The sequence below is a fragment of the Corvus hawaiiensis genome, chromosome 7, assembly GCF_020740725.1.
Source record: "Corvus hawaiiensis isolate bCorHaw1 chromosome 7, bCorHaw1.pri.cur, whole genome shotgun sequence".
Lineage (NCBI taxonomy): Eukaryota > Metazoa > Chordata > Aves > Passeriformes > Corvidae > Corvus > Corvus hawaiiensis.
Window position 1 is genome coordinate 20,592,265 of NC_063219.1, and position 18,901 is coordinate 20,611,165.

At 37.4% G+C, this 18,901-nt stretch overlaps 1 protein-coding gene across 23 annotated transcripts in view; it reads right to left on the reverse strand.

Moving 5' to 3' along the window:
• MYO3B (myosin IIIB) overlaps positions 1–18,901 on the reverse strand; it is a 253,079-nt gene that overhangs the window by 180,487 nt on the left and 53,691 nt on the right. For 22 of the 23 annotated variants that reach the window (XR_007204830.1, XR_007204841.1, XR_007204835.1 and 19 more), the window contains one exon: positions 18,315–18,460. Coding sequence is in view for 8 of the 23 variants with exons in the window: in XM_048309828.1 (XP_048165785.1) it covers positions 18,315–18,460 (146 nt within the window). In the remaining 15 variants the exon portion in view is untranslated. Of the gene's footprint in view, positions 1–16,796; positions 16,896–18,314; positions 18,461–18,901 lie in introns of those variants that run through there. The other variant, XM_048309837.1, reaches the window with a different exon arrangement.

Sequence of the window (18,901 nt, forward strand, 5' to 3'; positions counted from 1 at the left end):
AAAGAATGCATTAAATACCTCTGCCTTGTCCCTGTCCCTGCCTGTGAGCTGACCATCCTCATCCTATACTGGGATGATGTTGTTTCTACACTGCCTTTTGTCATTGGTATATTTGAAAAAAACTCTTCTTATTGTCCCCCACACTTCTGGCCAGCTTTAGCTGGAGCTGAGCTATGGCCACACAAATTTTTTCCCAACAGTGGCAAGCAGCATCTCTGTACTCTTCCTGTGTCACCTGATCTTGCTTCCACTGGGCATGCACTTCCCTTTTAAGTCTTATTTCTAAGAGAAGATCCCTGCTCAGGCAAGCTGGCCTTCTGCCTCATCTGCTTGAGCTGCAACATTTGGGAATTGCCTGCTCCTGTGCCCTTAGGAGGGGATGTTTAAAAAGTGACCAGCACCGATGAACCCCAGCACCAGCAAAAACATTTTCCTGGGGGATTTTACATAGTAATTCCCTGAGAAGCCTGAAATTCGTTCTCCTCATGTCCAGAGTTGAGGTTTTGCTGGCACTTTTCCTCCTGTCAACAGAGATTTTAAACTTGTTCACTTTGTGATCACTGTGGCCAAGACAGCTGCCAATCTCCACTTTGCTCATGAGATGCTCTCTGTTGATCAAGGAGAGCATCCTTCTGAGTCCACTCCCTTAGGACCTGTTTCATAAAGTTGTCATCTAGGTTTTTTAGGAATCTTCTGGTGTGGTTTGTACCAGCTGTGTGATGCTCCCAGTTGCTTTCTGGAAAGTTGAAGTCCCCCACAAGGACAAGGGCAGTTGACTTGGAAGTGTCCCTTCCTCAAAGAAAAATTCATTAGCATCATTGTCCTGGCTAGGAGGTTTACAAAAGACTCTCATGATGGCATCCGCATTTGTTTGTCCCTTGATTCTTATCTAGAGGCTCTCAACTGCACCATTGCTAACTGTGAGCTCCATTCATTCTAGCCTTTCCATTACATACAATGCCAGCCCAGTCCCCCTCTGTTCCAACTTGCCTATTCCTCCTTAAGAGCCTGTAACCATCAAACAGGGCACTCCAGTCAGAAGACTCATCCCACCAGGTTTCAATTATGCCAGTGATGTCAAATCTCTAGGACTGGGCCAAAGCTTTGAGCTCCTCTTGTTTGTTCCTTCTGCTGTGTGCACTAGTCTAGAAACCTGTCAGGTGTTGTACTCTGTAGCCAACATCTCATGAAGCAGATTGAGGGATCCCATTAGTTTTCATTTTCTCAGGTTTTGGCACACCATCCCATTACTCATCACTACTAAGCTTGGTATTTTCCCTCTTTCAAGCTGAAGTTCAATCAATGAGCTCTTGCTAGCTCCTGTGCTGGAGCTCTTTTTCCCCTTTGAGAAAGGCACATCCCCTCAGGTGACAGTAGACCAGGTCTTGAACAGATCATCCCATGGTCAAAAACCTCACATTTTTTCCAATTACACCAGCCTCAGAGCCAAGCATTGACCTGATGGATCTGTCTACTCTTATCAGTATTATTCCTTGCTACTGGAAGGATTGATGAAATCACTACCGGTGCTCCTGATCCTTCAACCAATTGTCCCAAGGCCCTGAAGTCTCTTTTGATTGCCCTCAGAGCTCTATTTGTTATTTCATCGCTGGCAGCTTGAACAACCAATAACAGACAGCAATCAGAGGTCCTTACTGTGACCTGGAAAGTTTTCCATTTATGTCCCTTGCCTGAGCCCCTAGGGAACACTGGTAAAATGACCTTTATTCTGTGAAAATGAAAGATACAGTACATCCTAGGAAAAGATTTGAGGAAAGGGGGAAGAAGGAGTATGCTCCTGCCGAGTTTGCTCTCCAGACACCTTTGCACTAGCAACTGATTCACTTCTACACAGTGTCATCTCCTTCCCTACTCTCCCCCTCCCTTTTCTCTGAGGACTCGTGTTCTTCTGTAAATATCTAATTCAAAACTGTTAATATACAACTTCAATAACTTCTCTTCCAGAATTATCAAAGGCATATATCTATTCAAATAATGTGTAAGCACCTTACTTCTAACAAGGCTATGCTGCTTTAAACCGAGACCAAAATCTACTGAGGGAAAAGAATCGGTTAAAAGCAAGCAGAACACAAGATATTGCTGCCTCATTACTGAAAGAAAAATATTCTTCTTGCTTAAGAATTTTACTATCTTTTAATTACAGAAGCAGAGTTATCTGATATTCCCTCTTCACTGGAATTTTCCATAGGCTATACACAGTTACAGAAGTCTGGACTCAATCCAACAGCATATGATAAATTTATATTGAATTGAAATTCAAACAGACTACAGAATTCTAATTACCTGGAAAGGTCAAGGGTAGTAATCCACTTCTTAGGGTTTGGGGGTTTTTTTTTGTAATATAGGCTCTTGATCTAGTAAAAAACGAATTGGTTACCTGTTTTCCCTCTTTCTCAGAAGAGAATGATGGATATGTATTCTATAACACATTTGCCTCTTTTTGCTTATGTTTTTACATGACTATTAATTCTGCTGCCACTAAGTAGGTGACTTAGCAGGTTAACAATGAAATATGGGCTCAGCTGCAAAACAAATGCAAACCCACCAATAAACAAAATATCAACTAGGTCTTTAAAGCACACTTAAATCAAGATTTATTCACAAGTCTCCTGCTTATAATAGTTCATCAGGCAGAAAAATAATAAGCAAAAATAAATGGTAGAAGGTAGTCAGTTCCACAATTATGCACAAATCTCCTTTTGATTGTCAAGATTCACTTTATGCATTGCCAAAAGAGAAGTGCTTCACAAAGACTATAAAGAGGCTGTCAAAAGAAACTTTCTAAGAAACCTCCATCACATGAACCATCTGTGATTCAAAATGGTATGTATCTGATAAATGCCACCTTTAAAGTAACGAGTACGGACAGAAATAATGTGGTAAGCACATTAAACTATCTTGAAGGTCAAATAAAAACCTTCAGAAAATGTATTAAACCAAATCTCAGTTATGTAATTTTTTTAGTCCATACAAAAAGAAAGAAAATGGAGGAAAAAGTATTGCAAAGTGTTCTGCTTGGGAACATCTGGATTATCTTTTGACTTTTTCCCTTGAATATTGCAATTCACAGGCCACTGGTTTCAGTCAGATTTGGCAGCCACAAGGTTTCATTAGCCTTTTTCAGAACCTGACAAGGCATCATTTATTTCTGTCATTTATTCTTCAGTTTCCAGTTTCAGTTTCTGGCTTCACTGAGACAGAAACAAGTGTTTCATTTCAGAAATAGTTTTGGATGGAGGTGAAAACATACAGCTTTGCATTCCAGTGGTCAAGCTTCCAACCAAAAATTCAGCATAATTGACTTATAATTATGCTTTGTTATCTTATATATTCACAGAAGTTTTGGAGAGTTAAAGAGGCTCAAGCAAATTAACAGCAATTGAAACAGGAAGTAATAGCAACAATTTTTATTTATAACCAGTTCTCATCTTTAGTGCAATGTAGTATTTTGCTTTTCTATTAAAATCATTGCTCTGTGAATTAGCAAAGCAGTAGAATGTCAGTTGCCAAAGAAATGAAAATGGGACAGCAATACTTCTGTGCCTGACTGAAATACATATGGTGGTGTCTAGACACTACACTTCTGTAGCTGGAATATTAAAATACTGCAATTACACAGCATATTTGTAGAAATTTATGAGAAAGTAAAATATCTTTTTATATCTGAAAGTGAAAATACCACAGATTAATTTCTAACGACAATTCTTGAATTGTACATGTTTCAAACTCCCACTGTACATTAGCCAGTTTAAGAGGCCTGAGTAGGTTACCTGCCTGGAGGCACTGCCCAGTGAAGCAGATCCACTCATGGAAAGCTAAAATTTGGCTCAAGAAAGACACAGAGGGATGCTACAAACTGTTTATTTTAAGCATAGGAAGATTGCCGAGGGAAGAACTAGACCATTTGGAGTCTGACATGGAACAGTGTACCACAGTTCTGTGCCCCTGCTGAGATCTCCCTCTGCCCAGGAGGGCAAAGCAGAGCAAAGGCCCTGCCATACCATGGTGACTCTGCCATTAGGCTCCATATCAACCCGGACACAAGGTAACACCGAGTATCTGTGATTTTTCAACTCACAGGTTGAAAACATGCTTTTTGGGGCCCTCTTTCCATCAACAATAAAACGTTTTCACTACATTGCTTCTATGAAAAGGGGGACTTGCTTCACAAAACCACACAAGTGGTTTTTCCACTTTCGCGTCTTTAATTTGTCTAATTTAGCTCTTACTTTCAAAGAGGAAGACACCTTCTTATCCTTCTATTTCATGAAGGTGTCTTCTTAGTTGAGGCTCTACAAAAATACAAATAAACCTAACAGTAACCCCATAAAAGAAGTTTATTACCACATGATTGATGTGGCTGGTACTGAACATGCAATTCAACCATTACACTCAGCAAAAGCAAGCACTTAAACCCTGCATTTTCAAAGGAAGTAAGGATTACACCTTCTTTGTATTTTATGCCTCAAACTTAACTTATGCTTTTCAGTTTAGTATTGTATGAACTGATATTATTCTGATAGCTCTACCAGTCTAGTTCAGAATTAAACACTTGCAGAGGGAATACATTAGTTAATGGTGGTATATTTCCAATGGACCATTAGGAGGATCATATTCTGAAGCAATAGACTGAATAAATGCTGAAACATAAAGAAATGTACAAGATGTATAAGAGTACCATTTTTTGAAAAAGGAATTATCATTTAAGGTAATACACCTTCTGAGCAAGAGGACTGTATGTGGAATGAAATTTATTTGTTCCCTCTCCTATTCCATCCAATAAGCTTTATTCTAAAATTCTTAAAATTTTGTCTGGTATTTTTTTTTAATTGTATGGCTTCTGAATCCCTGTAGATTATAACTGGAGTGAAGACTAATAAACACAGTATGATAAACATGAAAAATTTATTCATTACCAAAAAAAGTCCCATGACAACAATTCAAATAAACCCTCTCTTATGCAGAACTAAATGACAATAATACAGTAAGACCATATCCCAATAAACCTGTAAAGATGCTAATTTAAAACTCGTGTTCCTTGAAACAGTTGGACTGGCTGTGGAAAATATTTTGGGAAAAATATTGACTCAATAAGCTAGGGTATCTAAGAAAGGATAAAGGTAGCTAAAACACATTTAAGGTAAGAACCGCTAATGATGCATGTAATGTGTAGCAAAGCAATTAGTGATGCAGTATGAAACAAAAAAAACTCTACAGAGCTGATATATTAGAATGTCATGGAACACATGAAAATCAAGAGGGATGCTTTTTTTTTAAATGCAAGATTTAACCCACACCTCATGCTGAATATTCTATGGTAAGCTATGAAAAGAAGTTTAAAAATCCAGAGAAAATGAAGAATCGAAAGAAGCAATGGGAAATGACAGACACAGGACAAGGGAACATTTTGAAGATGGGAAGCAACATCTTGGCAAAAGGAAAGACAAGACAATGCCAGGATTGGGAAAAATATCAAAGTACTAACAAGGTGAGAAGAGCAAAAAGTAAAAACAAGAGAAAAAAAGGATGATGAAGACAAACAAACCAAAATCCCCAAAGGCAAAACTAGGATAAAGAAGTAAATATACATCTACAATAAAAATAGAGGGTATAATATGGAACACAATTCTTCCTTCCTTCCTGAATTTCCTCTCAGCAATTAATTATGAGTAACTAAGGTCATTACGTACTTGTTAACAGGACATGAGCACTCCATTTTAAATAAAACACAGAATGGCTAAACAAAGAAGAAAATTACACTTTTATCAAGTCAGATCTCTGGTTTTGTTGTAACATAAGATATTTTCTGTTCTTTTTGCGTCCCCAGACAGTTCAAGCAGATGCTGCCTGCTCTAAAAGTCTGACATGCTTGCGAGCTGGCAACAGATCATGGATCATCAACTTGCCCAATGAATCCATCTTACTGTGATTCAAAACATCTTTATCCAGCACTTGTACTAATATGTGAACAGTCTGATAAGAGGGAATCTGATATAACTATACTGAGAATGAAGAAACCTAGCAGTTACATTTTAGCTAATTAAATCAAACTAAACTGCATAAAGTCAATCACTTTAGTCAGCCAGGTAGGAAGATGAGAGCTCTTACTACTATTTATTTCCCAATGCTCTCAGAGACTGTGGTGCTGGATGCCAAAGCAGAGATACCAACTCCCTCAAAAGCAGAAATGTTCCTTTGCCCTGTCACTCTCCAAGCTACCGAAGAAAGGTTTGCTCAGAAAAAGAAGTGCTCTCTTTCCAAGAGCACAAGATTTGCTTCCTCTGTTCTCGCAGACATATCTTTTATTTTTTTTGTAAATACAGCTTTCACTCATTGGATCTCAACATTCATTTGCCAAGTAGATTAAAATGCCAGTCTCAAAGATCTTATACCTTAGAGATCTTATATCTTAGAGATAAGCAGGGCTATGTTCAAGTTGCCCTTAACTTTTTTTTGGATACACTATAAAAATTTTGACACTTTTTCAATGAAACAAATATAGACCTCTGTAAAAATAATTGCACCTGCCCTGGAAAATTCACTTGGTTTTGGTAAGTTTTACCAGGTTTTTTTTCAGTCTTTAAACCTAGTTTTATACCTTTATACCTGTATTCAATGCTAATTTTTAAGGGTTACTAACAACACTGGACAAATTAGTCCAGTGATTGTTTATTCAGACTGGCTAAGTAAGTAAACTATCCTGTTTACTATTTGAATTCCTCCTAAAACACCTATATGGATGAAGTGAACATTTTTCCCACAGCACAGACTAATACAAGCTGGAAAGGACCTCAAAAGGTCTCTCCTCCAAGCTCCTGCTCAAAGCAAGATCATCTACGAGCTCAGCTCAGGTTTCTCGAGGCTTTATTGTCTCAGGTCTTCAAATTCATTTTCATTCAATTTCTGGTAAGGACTCTTTAGCTATCATGAAAGTCAGCACTTTGAAACCCAGCTATTGAACACGGCCATTGCTTTGTATCCCCACACTCCCAAGATGACAGTTAGCCACATACAAATACTGAACCTTAGCACAGAACCAACTTACAGGCCATTTCACCAGGCCTTCATCATTATTTACCACTTCCCCTCTCTTTTTCCTTTCTCCATTTCCTGCTTGCTATTTCTTCAAACAACACTCTAACATCTGGGAACCTAGCAGTTCCAAGTCATTTAATCTGACTACATTCCAGTTTGTTCATATGCAAAATGTGGTCTCTCTGCAGAGAATGCACTATCTAGCGTTTTGCCTGGGAGTTTTTCCTTGGCCTCATGATAGTTGTGAAAACTTGCACCTCCTGTAGGAACTCCTGGGAGAAGTTGCCATACAACAGAAATCTAAATGGCCTTTCATTATCATGAAATAAACCCACTGAAATCATTATTAACTCTCTGAATACTGTAGTTATACAGATTTATAACCAATGCCTACTCCAATAAATATTTCTTTAAAAATTTTATGAGTTCTAACTTATGACTACATCTGTGATAGGAAAGAAATATAAGCCACTAATTGTTAATAGCAAATGTGCAGGTATGTGTAGTGCATTATTACTGCACTAATCATGAGTAATGATTAAATACACTGCATAAAATCTTAACATTAATCAAACTGGTAACTGCAACAAGCAAATCAATACCTTTCAAAGCATAGCTCCTTTTCACAAAATATGTTTGCAAATAGTGTGATTGCTTTTTATTGCATATTTCTGAAAATTACTTTAGAGAGCAAAGCACACAGGCATTTTGTGACTTTTTATTACAAAAAAATAACCAACACACGTTCATTATGATCCTAAGGATAATTACAATCTTGCTAGAATGTGGCTAGTATCTAAAAAGTTCACTTTCTTTTTCTTCTGCTTCAGTCAGTCAGTGAATTAATTCCTTTATAAATATGAATATCAATATTCTATTTCTCAGAAAGGCGTCTGTTTTTTGATTATACCCCATGAAAGTTTCTGGAACTGTGAAAGGTACAAGGTGTCTTATTCACTCTGCAATACCAAACTATGTGAAGAGATTATCTTTTTTTCATGCAAAAGTCTAATTTAATTTATTTGGCTCAATTCATTGTAAGTGATGCGGGCTACTGAACTCCAATAGTAACCATAGGCTATAAAGTTTATTTTGGAATCCCACAAGGCTAATGGTGTATAATGAAGTTTCAGTTCTTTAGGACTGCACTACAAACCAGAACAGAATTTTGTTACTTTCCTTCAAACATTAAGTTCTAACTTGTATTTCTAAGGCACAAGTACGGGCAGTTGCCCGCACACCAACAGCCCTGCAAAACCGTATGTTAAATGCACCATAACTCAACAGAGCACAAGTGTGTACCTTGCATGTGCAGCAATCCAGGGATAAAGACGTATGCAAAAAAAGGAAATGTTTGACAAAGTAAGACATCATAGGCAAAATATTAAAGTTTTATGAATGAAAATTTATAGCACTGATATGGCTTTCACCCAAGAAAGTGTTCCAGACTTCAAAAAAAGTGACTTTTTTGCAGTCTCCTCTTTCTCCTCCATGACTGACAGAGAAGCTTTATCACTATTTCATATAAAAAACCTCTCACTAAAATTTAGTCATGCACACATGAGGGACTGTATGGTCTCAGTAACCTGCCTGTCGGCATTACGGCTCTGACACCACATAACTTTCCACTTAAAGAGCAATTAAAAAGGGGACTACAAGTTTTTCTACCATGCAACAAAACTTTAATTCAAACATCACCTTCTTCAAATCCACTGCAAAAAACCGAACACCTCTCTGGACTAAGCATGAAGATGGTTATCATGTGGCACAGCTACAAGATAAGGTAGACTGACTAAGGATGTTTGATAGACAGGAAATCTAAGGGAATTACTCATCCAGTATTTTCTGCTGGCAGCACTGAATACAAGTCTCTTGGGAAATTAAACTTTAATGCAGAGCTCCCCTCAAGGAAGTTAGGTGTGGAAACATCACGTGTCCTCTATTGTGGGTAAATCCCATGCCCAAAAACAACATCGTGCTATTTGCAGCCTTTGTGTGCAGTTGCAATACTTGGTATTTAGGGCCCACAAAAAGAAATCAATAAGGAAATAGATTTTCCTTCTTGCCAGTATTTAGAGAATTTAGCACAGTAACTAAGGCTTTATTTGCCTGTAGCTGTTCCATAGAAAAAAAGGGAAAAAAAAAAAAAAACCCCCAAACAAACACAGGAGTTTACACAATTTAAATCCTGAAAGATCATTTTAAAAGGGAAGCAGAATGCAATTTTAACAGACCCTAAGTAGTCTGTTTTGTGAATGTTCACTTAATACCAGACCATGACATTCTTAAAATTTCAAGCAGGGAAACCTGCTCTGGTTACCTTGGTGATACATTGAAGACAAAATAGCACATAATTGTTGCTGATGTCACTGCTCCCAATTGTTTCCAAGGTTACAGAGTACCTCAAATAATTGTGATGTTTCATTTCTAGACTGTATTGGAAGCCCATTTTCTGTTCCCAGTAAATTGTTTAGTACTGCAGGTAATCCATCTAAACCTTATCTATTAAGGCATCAGCAGCCTCTCAGCAACCTCTGGTAATGATGTAGGCTTATATGTTGAAAATGTAGCTACCCAGTTCTTTACTGAGCAACTTGACTCCTAGATTATCTTAATTATTTTTATCCTAAGAATCTATCTCTATAACAAAGTATATTAATCAATCATATAAAAAGATCTGAACATTTAATGTCTTAGGGCAAAGCAATATTACATGTGAGCTATCTACCTGAAAGGAAGCTGTTCTCTGCAGTAAATGGTGGAAAATTGGCTGTTAACTATTGTGAGATTTTCTCACAATCTTCAAACTCATTTTAAATGCAGAGCATAAGTATTTTGCTGCACTAGAAACAAAAACCAGCCATGCTACATCTTCTCCATTGCAATGCCAGTGCACCTTAGCATGAAACTCCTTAAAAATCAGTATGTACTCTATGTAAGGATTACGCTGACAGTATTACTGCCAAAAGACAACTACAGACAATGCTGTTAACTACTGTAGTCCTGTCAAGAAAGAAGGGAGCAGTTTTGAAAACACACTAAAACCAACATATTTTTAGTCTACAATAATAAAAACAAGACTTGGTAGGTCAACTCTATCCCCTAAATCTAACTAAACCACATTTCAAATCCTCACTTCTGAAGGAGACAACAGTAGATGTTCATCTTCCACCTCTCCTCCCACTGGATATCCTTTCATCACATGACTGCTCTCAGACTGCAGGGCTTGACCTTGTCAGCAAGAAATTTTCCACTAGAGCAAAACAAAATGGCATTCACAGTATCTTAGCAGTCTGTTATTACTTATGCAATGGATTTTGAAAAGTAATAATTTACTTTAGAAACTGGATGACTAAAACAGTATATGTGCATTTAATGCACAAAATTAACTGCATATGGAGTCACAAAAAACATCTGTCTGGCATCTCAGCTTCTACCTAGGGTTCAGAGGCAGTTGAGTGCAGCATGGAGAGTAGCACAGAGCATCAGAAGTGATTCTTTTTTATTTGCTCAGAAAATGGTTGAGAGCTGAGCATGTTTATTTTCATGATTATTCGAGTTTCCTGATGAATTCATTTCAGCTGCATGCATTTTAGCTCTTCTGTGTTATAGCAACAACTATACTGGCAGGAAACATTTGGTGAAACAGTCTGTTTTAAATAAGCACCAAAGAATATACCTATAAAACAACACCCTTCTATTCATGAGAAAGCCAGTTGGAGGAGAGACCCTTAATGAATCAAAAATCAGAAACATACTGTGCAGGCAAACTCCTCCTTAACAGCTGAAACAGTAAATGCTTACAACAGACTATTCAACAGCAAGCCACAGAGCACAAATTACAATTACTTGCTGAAATTAGGCTATGAATACACATGAATGAGGAGTGCATTTGCAAAATCAAATTCTATCTGTACATGACTTACAAAAAGGAAGAGAAAGACAAAATCAATGAGAAACAGGCAGATGTAGATAAGTTATGTGATAACTGAACAGTTAAGGAAGGAAAGGAGGGAAATTGCACCAAGATGATTTAATTTTAGGGCTGATTCCCTACTGTCTTATGTAATATATAAAAATACTTATAATATTCTACTACTTTCTCAAATATATTAAAATGTCATAAGGTAAATGAAAAACAGACCCCATTTTGCTATGATATGCTGCCAACTGCATACACTTCAATTTCTAGATCTACCGCCAGACTTAAAAGACCAGTTATATATGTGTACTTGGTACAGTCTTAGGCAGAAATAGCTCTCTGCTTTTTAAATAAAGATGATGTAATGAAGGTAACAATACCATCAGCCACTCATCACTTTGTTAAACCCTGGCACAAATCTAATTAAATCTGATATTCAAACCCAAGGATGAATTTGACTTTTTATGAATTCGTATACTCATTAGGAATTAATTAGTAACTAATAAGCCCTATACATCCTCATAAGGGCAGAGCCCTTGCCCTAAAGCCTTTTGGCACTTGCGTACTCTGAGACAATGTGACAGTAACATTACTAAAATACCTTGTCCTCATAGCACAGAACTCTTTCCCTGTGGACTTAACACATGTACTGTCAAATCATACAAACACCTACATCCACCACTAGAGGTGTACTGCAGGGGTCAAAATGGTCCAGTCCCATTCAACATCTTCATTAATGATGAGGCAGAGTGCACCCTCGGCAAGTGTGCTCATATTCCAACCTGTGAGGAATGGCTGGTACACCACAGAGTTGTGCTGCCATCCAAAGGGAAGGAACCTCAACAAGCTGGAGATACAGCCAACAGGAACCTCAGAAGTTCAGCAAAAGCAGTGCAGAGTCCTGCACCAGTATTTGCTGGGGGCTGACCATCAGGAAAGCTGCCTTGCACCAGAGGAACTGAGGGTTCCAGTAGGCACCAAGGTGAACACGAGCCTGGCACTGTGCCCTCGTGGTAGCAAAGGCTGGTGGTATCCTGGGCTGCATTAGGAGGGGTGATCCTTCCTTTCTACCAGCCCTGGTGAGGCCACATGTAGAGCACTGTGCCCAGTTCTGGCCTCCCCAGCACCAGAGAGACACAAAGCTACTGGAGACAGTCCAGAAAATAGTCACCAAGATTGATTAGGGGACTGGAGCACCTCTCACATGAGGAAAGGCTGAGACAGGCAGGACTGTTTAGCACAGGAAAGAGAAAGCTCAAAACAGGTATCATTAATATAGAAATACATGAAGGGACAATAAACAAAACTGAGCCAGGTTCTTTTCAGTGGTGCCCAGTGACAGTGCAAGAGTTGATGTGCACACACTGTAACACAGAAGGTTCAACCTGAACATCAGGAAGCACTCTTTCACTGTAAGGGTGACTGAGAACTGGCACAGGTTGCCCAAACAAGTTGTGGAATTTCCATCCTTGCAGATACTTAAAAGCTGTATGGACACTGTCCTGGGCAGTCTGCTACAGATGACTCAGGTCGGACAAAATAACCTCCAGAGGTCTCTTCCAACCTCAACTACTCTGCGATTCGCTGGAAGAAAATACAGCCAAGCACACACACTTACTGACATTTTCAAAAACATATCAGTGCTTCACTTGCTGTGAAATCAGTGATCCTGAACTCTTTGGAAAAAATCAAACACAGAATGGAGATTTAAAGCATTGTAACAGAAATAAACTACAAAGTGACAAAGTGCTTCTTGGAAATTCCACTAGCTATCGAATGACATATTTGGGGACTTAAATAATTTTGAAAATCTAGTCATATTTCACTTGTTCAAGATTGTATGACAAGTCTGTAACCTCCTGAAGAATTAGACATGGTCTTCCCAATGCCTAGTCAAAGACCCATCTCTTTTTCCACCTAGAGATAGACTCTATTCTTGAGTCTATTCTATTCATACACCAACTAAAAAGAATCACAAGGACATTTAGTTCTGCTCACTAAATGTAACATCACCTTGCATTTTTAGTATTTGGAATTTTCTATAAAAATACAATCACAAAATAATGGAGATTCAGTGTATCAGACAATAAAAGATTGTATAAAAGCCAACTTACTCCTCAGACAATTACGCACTGCTTTTACAGATACCATGATGCCCTACCTATAACCACAGGCAGTAGTTTAGTCACACTGCTGTAACTGCACTTCACATTCCTATTCAGACAGAAGCAACATTATGCTCTGAAACTTCTATTCCTAATGCCAAATTATTTACTGTAAGACTATTTTCAGCATATTCCTTTAATTACCTTAAACATTTCATATTAAGTAACTACAATTGCATTAATTCTTTTGGCTTTTGTTTTACAAAAGCAATCAACTCTCAGCTTTATTGTCCTACAACACATACTCATGATTCTTTACTGTTCCAAGAAACAGCAGTAAAAGTGTATGCTACATGATACATTACAATCATGTCAATACCAATGCAGATGGCAAAATTACAGAAAAGTTGGAATATGAGAGGCTGCAGTATGAAAGGCTCTGTTAGAAAATGTTAATATTTAAAATGTCTCTGCAATGGATCTTACCTGTTCAGATGGATGAAACTACTTGCAGGTGCTTCACATGTATACAACAAAGCAAAGTGAAGGTGCAATGGGCTGTCCCACAGTCACTATATCTACTGAAGTTATATTCTATATCTATTCTCTCTCGACATGATCATACCTTAAAAATTACAATAATGGAGTACTCTTGAAGAACTTCTACAGAGTTTATTTACCAACATAAAAGGTGAGTGTATGGTGGCACAGAAAGTACAAAGATACTGCCTATGTACAAATTATTATGAAGCTGAAGTTGTGATGGGGCAGGAAGTGGTTTGATCCTGCTGGATGCAGGTCAGCTGCTGAAGCAATCAAGCATCACTAAATTCAAGCTAATAAGTACTCCCAAGAGCTGTAAGTCTCAATACAGAACAACACAGGTGAAGAACTGCACCGTTCAACGAGTACTCACAAGCTCAATTCCATTCCGCTCCTGGTTATTTAACATGAATTAATGAAGCATAATAATTTTAAATGAAATTTCACTTAATTCTCAGATTCTGTGAGTTAGAAAATTAAATAGCCATTTGTTATCACCAATCAATTTTAAAACAGGTGCCTTCCACTGCTCTCAGAAGAACACTTGACTGATAAATACGTGAGTGGAGAATTCAGTTTAGTTTCTGTTAGTGTCAGCTGTCAGTGTAACCTAGAAAAATTGCTCTTTACCATGTCCCTGTAAAAAAGACTATATATAAAGAGACAAATCCTGAAACACAGGATATTTGCAACATGATCTGAAATCCTCACTTTACACTAGTACATACACCCCACCCACCCTTTCCACACTATAACATACCATCTTTCTTTCCTCTTTACCACACAATTTTTATAGTCGTTACTTTTCAAAATTTCAAAACATTGCCAGTGATTTGTCATGATACCTCAAGAGATAGCGCTGATATGATGTAACATTTCTCACAAGATAACATAGTTTGAAGAATTTATGGACCTATTTTACTTTAAAAAGCTTAGGTGTAATGGTATTTGAGAATCTTTCACTTTGTAATATTTTGCCAAAACAGACACACCTAAGTAGTGACAGCAGATGGAAGAGGTTAAAAGTATCAACTCCCAAATTACCAACTTTGCTAGGCCACCTTCCTTTCATAATTTAGACCCTTCTGTTGGAGATTTGAAAATATATTCTAGGCAGATGACATGTTAACAGAATAATTTCATGGTTCAGTGTGTTCGCAGTATGATTTATCTCTTATCTCTAGGCACTGGAGGTCCCTTTTGAGGAGATTTATTAGTTAGATCCAAGAATCCATTTTGATGAGAGAGAATATGTGCATGACCACAAAACAGAACATTAGCATTTGCTCTGAGATAATGCTTCCTTCTCATTAGCAGTTTTAAGAAAAGTCTCATGGACGTGCAATCACAACTGTTTCCAAAATACAGCACCTTCATGCAACAAAATGTTCATGAATGAAAGAGGTTTTTAAAATTTGCATTAGTCCAGGAACTCATATCCCCTTCTCTTCTAAATCTACATAATATACTCAGAAATAAGGTCCAGAGTCTAATGAAACATCTAACTTAAAAATTAACTAGCATTTTCTTTTTCACTCCATTTTTGCTATTAGATATTTGCTGCAGGCACTACATTTTCTGTAGGACAAGGAACATTTAACTGTTTAACCACTGGAAGATGCTTAAACATCTGGCTCGCAGCTCAGGCCATATTATCGACAGCATGAAGTTAATACTTAGACACCTTTAAAAAAAGCACTGTGTTTTCAAAAACACTTAGCGTCCAGTATCTCCTGTTGTGAAGCACTAGTCAGGCTTTGAGAGAAGTGCAGCACAGTGGGATCTTTTTTTTTCATGCCCAAGTTCAAGTACTCAGTGATTTCTGAGGGTTCACCTGCCCTCTAGAAATAAGCTATTTTGTTGAGATAAACTCAGTCTCTAATCACGTTTTATGTTGCTTGACCCAATGATAGAAAATCTGAATTTAAACAGGCATAAGAGGCCTCCTCTTCCCACAATGCCACAACCCATCTTGTGATCCTATGATGCATCCATAGACGCGCTCCTTTGCAGACCTCTGAGCTATTCAATCTGGAGATTAGTCCATCCCTGGTCCAAGTTACATAATACAGACATGAATCTATGTTAGCTGGAGGTAGTAAGTATACCAGAAGTCCTTGAGTTCTACACAAGAAGGTATCTCCAGACATCTTGGGGGTATGCAACTGCTCTGACTGCCTGTACAAAATTATTCATCTAATGGTTGATTCAAATCCTATAAAGTCGAAGTAAGGACTCATTGATTTAAATTACACTCATTTAAGACTAAGGCCTAGCTCTGCTGTTCATTATGTTGAAACTCAATGCAATGGCTAAAAGCACAACTGGCTCTCTCTAGAAAAAAAGCCAATGGCTAAACTGACATAGAAACTTCTTGAGAAAGGAAAAAGTCTACAGAAACACACATAGAGATTTCTGCATCTAGTTTTGGCAATTCTGCCATTACTAACATTTAAAAATATTCATGAGAACAGATTATTAAACAGTGCTTGATAGCAAAACTTGAAAACCATTGCTAAGTTTTCTGCTAATGTAAAGCAACCAGCATCACAGAAAACAGACCAGTCTAGTACACAGAAGGCAGTATAAATAGAAAGATATGGATCAACTGGAGTCAAGAATGTAAGCAAACGAGGAACTAATTCTTGATAACTCTTTGAGTGAGTGATGTCTAAGTGTCTTTTACTGTAAAGAACAATGTCACCTCTTCTCCAAACTACAGTCAAATCAGCCCAGTCAACAAAAAATTATCCTGGGAGAACACATACAGAAATCCCATACAAAAATCAAAGAATCAATAGTCCATTACATTTATTGCTTGTTATTACCCATTACATTTATTGTTTGTTATTTGCAGAAGCTTTTTGCACTTCCAGATAAAATGGAGCTTGACTGTAGGGAACCATAGTCACACCCGAACTGTGCTCAGAGGATTTTGGATTGAACAGTCTCAGAAGGTGAGCTCCAATGCTTCTATACTTCACTGCTTGACACTCAACATCCAGTGCTCAGAGAAACCACTTTCAGTCTGAGAAGAGCCTCACTGCTCATGTTGAAAAGGCTGTTAAAAACGTGTGCATTTCAGCACAGTTATCAGGAACTTCTCTGAGAATACTTCCGAACTGTCAAGCTACTCTAAGAGGGGAACACACCTTTTTGTCATATTTGCTATCCCTCTGAATTGATTTCAGACAAGTACCAGGAGAGAAGTTCCATCTCCTATAGCCCAGGCGCTTATGCCAGCCAGCACTCATCATGGTCCACTTCATCTAATAAGAATGCATAGTTAGAAGCAGCAGGGCTATAGCTCATATAATGCACAGCAGAGGAAAATATCTTGACTTAAAAATTGATACTATTTGGTAAATGTATACATTATTTGATTAATCAAATAGATAATTCACCTTTGTTTTGCTAAGTCATACAGAGATGCAACAGCACATAGAAAAAGAGCCAAACTGTAGACAGAAATCAAAGACTCTACATGCCCTACTTCATGTATATTCCTATTGCTTGCCCTTACTTTTGGTAAGATTTCTGTCATTTTAAACTGTTTTCACCACTGATAAAATTTATAGATATTGTTTTAGTAATTTGAAGCCTCCCTTGCCTTAACTGCCCAGACCTGTTTTACACTCATGTAAAGGCAAAAAGATCAACTGCTGCTTCAGCATGAATAATTTTGGAAAGAGCGGTGGTAGTTCATGTCTGAGCTGGGGAGAAGGAGATAACTGTATGAGCCAGAACCCAGCACAACTGCATCTGCATATAAATAGACTTAATCAGAAATGCAAATTGCAATCAGAAGAAATTTTAAAAGCCTATGACAACTGTGTAGATAACAAAAGGTCAAACACTTGTATTGCTGAAGGTTTTAAACTGTTAAGTCAGTGGTGATTCTTCATGAGCCAAAATGTGGAAAACAGAAGTACTTGCCAGTCTAATCAATGAAGGACAATTTCTGTATTTCTTCTATTACTACAACTGTTCTGCTGCTAAACTCTATTTTACACTGTCAATCTCAACTTATTCAGGAAGACTCAATGAAATGAAAACAAATGAAATCAAAACTAGACAGTATGAAATAATACAGCTAATTTACATGACTATATATAGAAGGAAATTTATATCCCTTTTTCATAACCAATCCAGTATCATTCATATTGGATTGTCCATGGATGACAATCCAAATCTTCACATTTTAACATCCTTAGGTAAATAAAAAATAAATTATGACTACAGTTTGCTGAAACTGCCAGACTGCTTCATAGCACTGTCAAAATTGTATGTTTTACTTTTACAGTAAAACAAGCCTAAGACTCTAGGGGAATAACATTTGAAAATGTTGTTTAACAGTTACAAATGTTGGCTTCTCCTTTTGAAATAAACGTTTTCATCAATAGAAGCTAAGAAAAGTTCTATTGGAAGGAAGGTACCTGGATATTATATGATTTTATATTCTAAAGTAAGAATAAAATAAATAAGTCTTCATCATTTCAAGGAATTCTAAATATAAATTATCATAGAAGCCAGGCTGAAAAAAAAGACTTTGACATTACAGCTTTTTATTGTCTTTCTGCAGAAGAGATTCTTAGGATTTGAAGCACAAATATTTACCAAATATTTCTCCTTTGACTAGACTGCCTTTGAACAAACTAGTGAGTGAAGAGAGCCATCTAGTGCCATACCTTGGAATTTTAAAAAGGGTTTTCACCGGATGCATGTCAAATAAAGGAGGGTCTCCATCCCCCAGTTCAATAGCTGTTATTCCCAAGGACCACACGTCACATCGAGCATCATATGAGTAGTCATACTGTTGTTCACAAGCAATGACCTACAAGAAGAGAAGCAGAGAAACCAACGCTTTAACCTAATGTACAATTCATGTCATCCAATATAACATTTTTGAGTCACGTCTAAAATGCTATGTAATCAAATCCATGTCATTTTTGCCTGTATATACAAGACAGAAGAAACACCACAAAAAGGTAACAGTAAATTAGAACTTCTCTTAGGTTTGTTTTCTTTAAAAGCAATCTGTTTCTTTTTTTAAAATACATTAAGCTCCATGGGATGCTTCAAACATCTATACATAGAACATCAACACTAAATTCTGTTTTTGAAAGAACTACTTACAGAAACCTATTATAATAGCAGAGAACCCTAATGATGTTATTCTTATTAACTTCTATGACAATTCATGAGGATAGACCGATTTGCACAGCTGGTTTTTAGATAAGGATGCTCCATCAGTAGTTTCTGCCTTTTTTTGTTG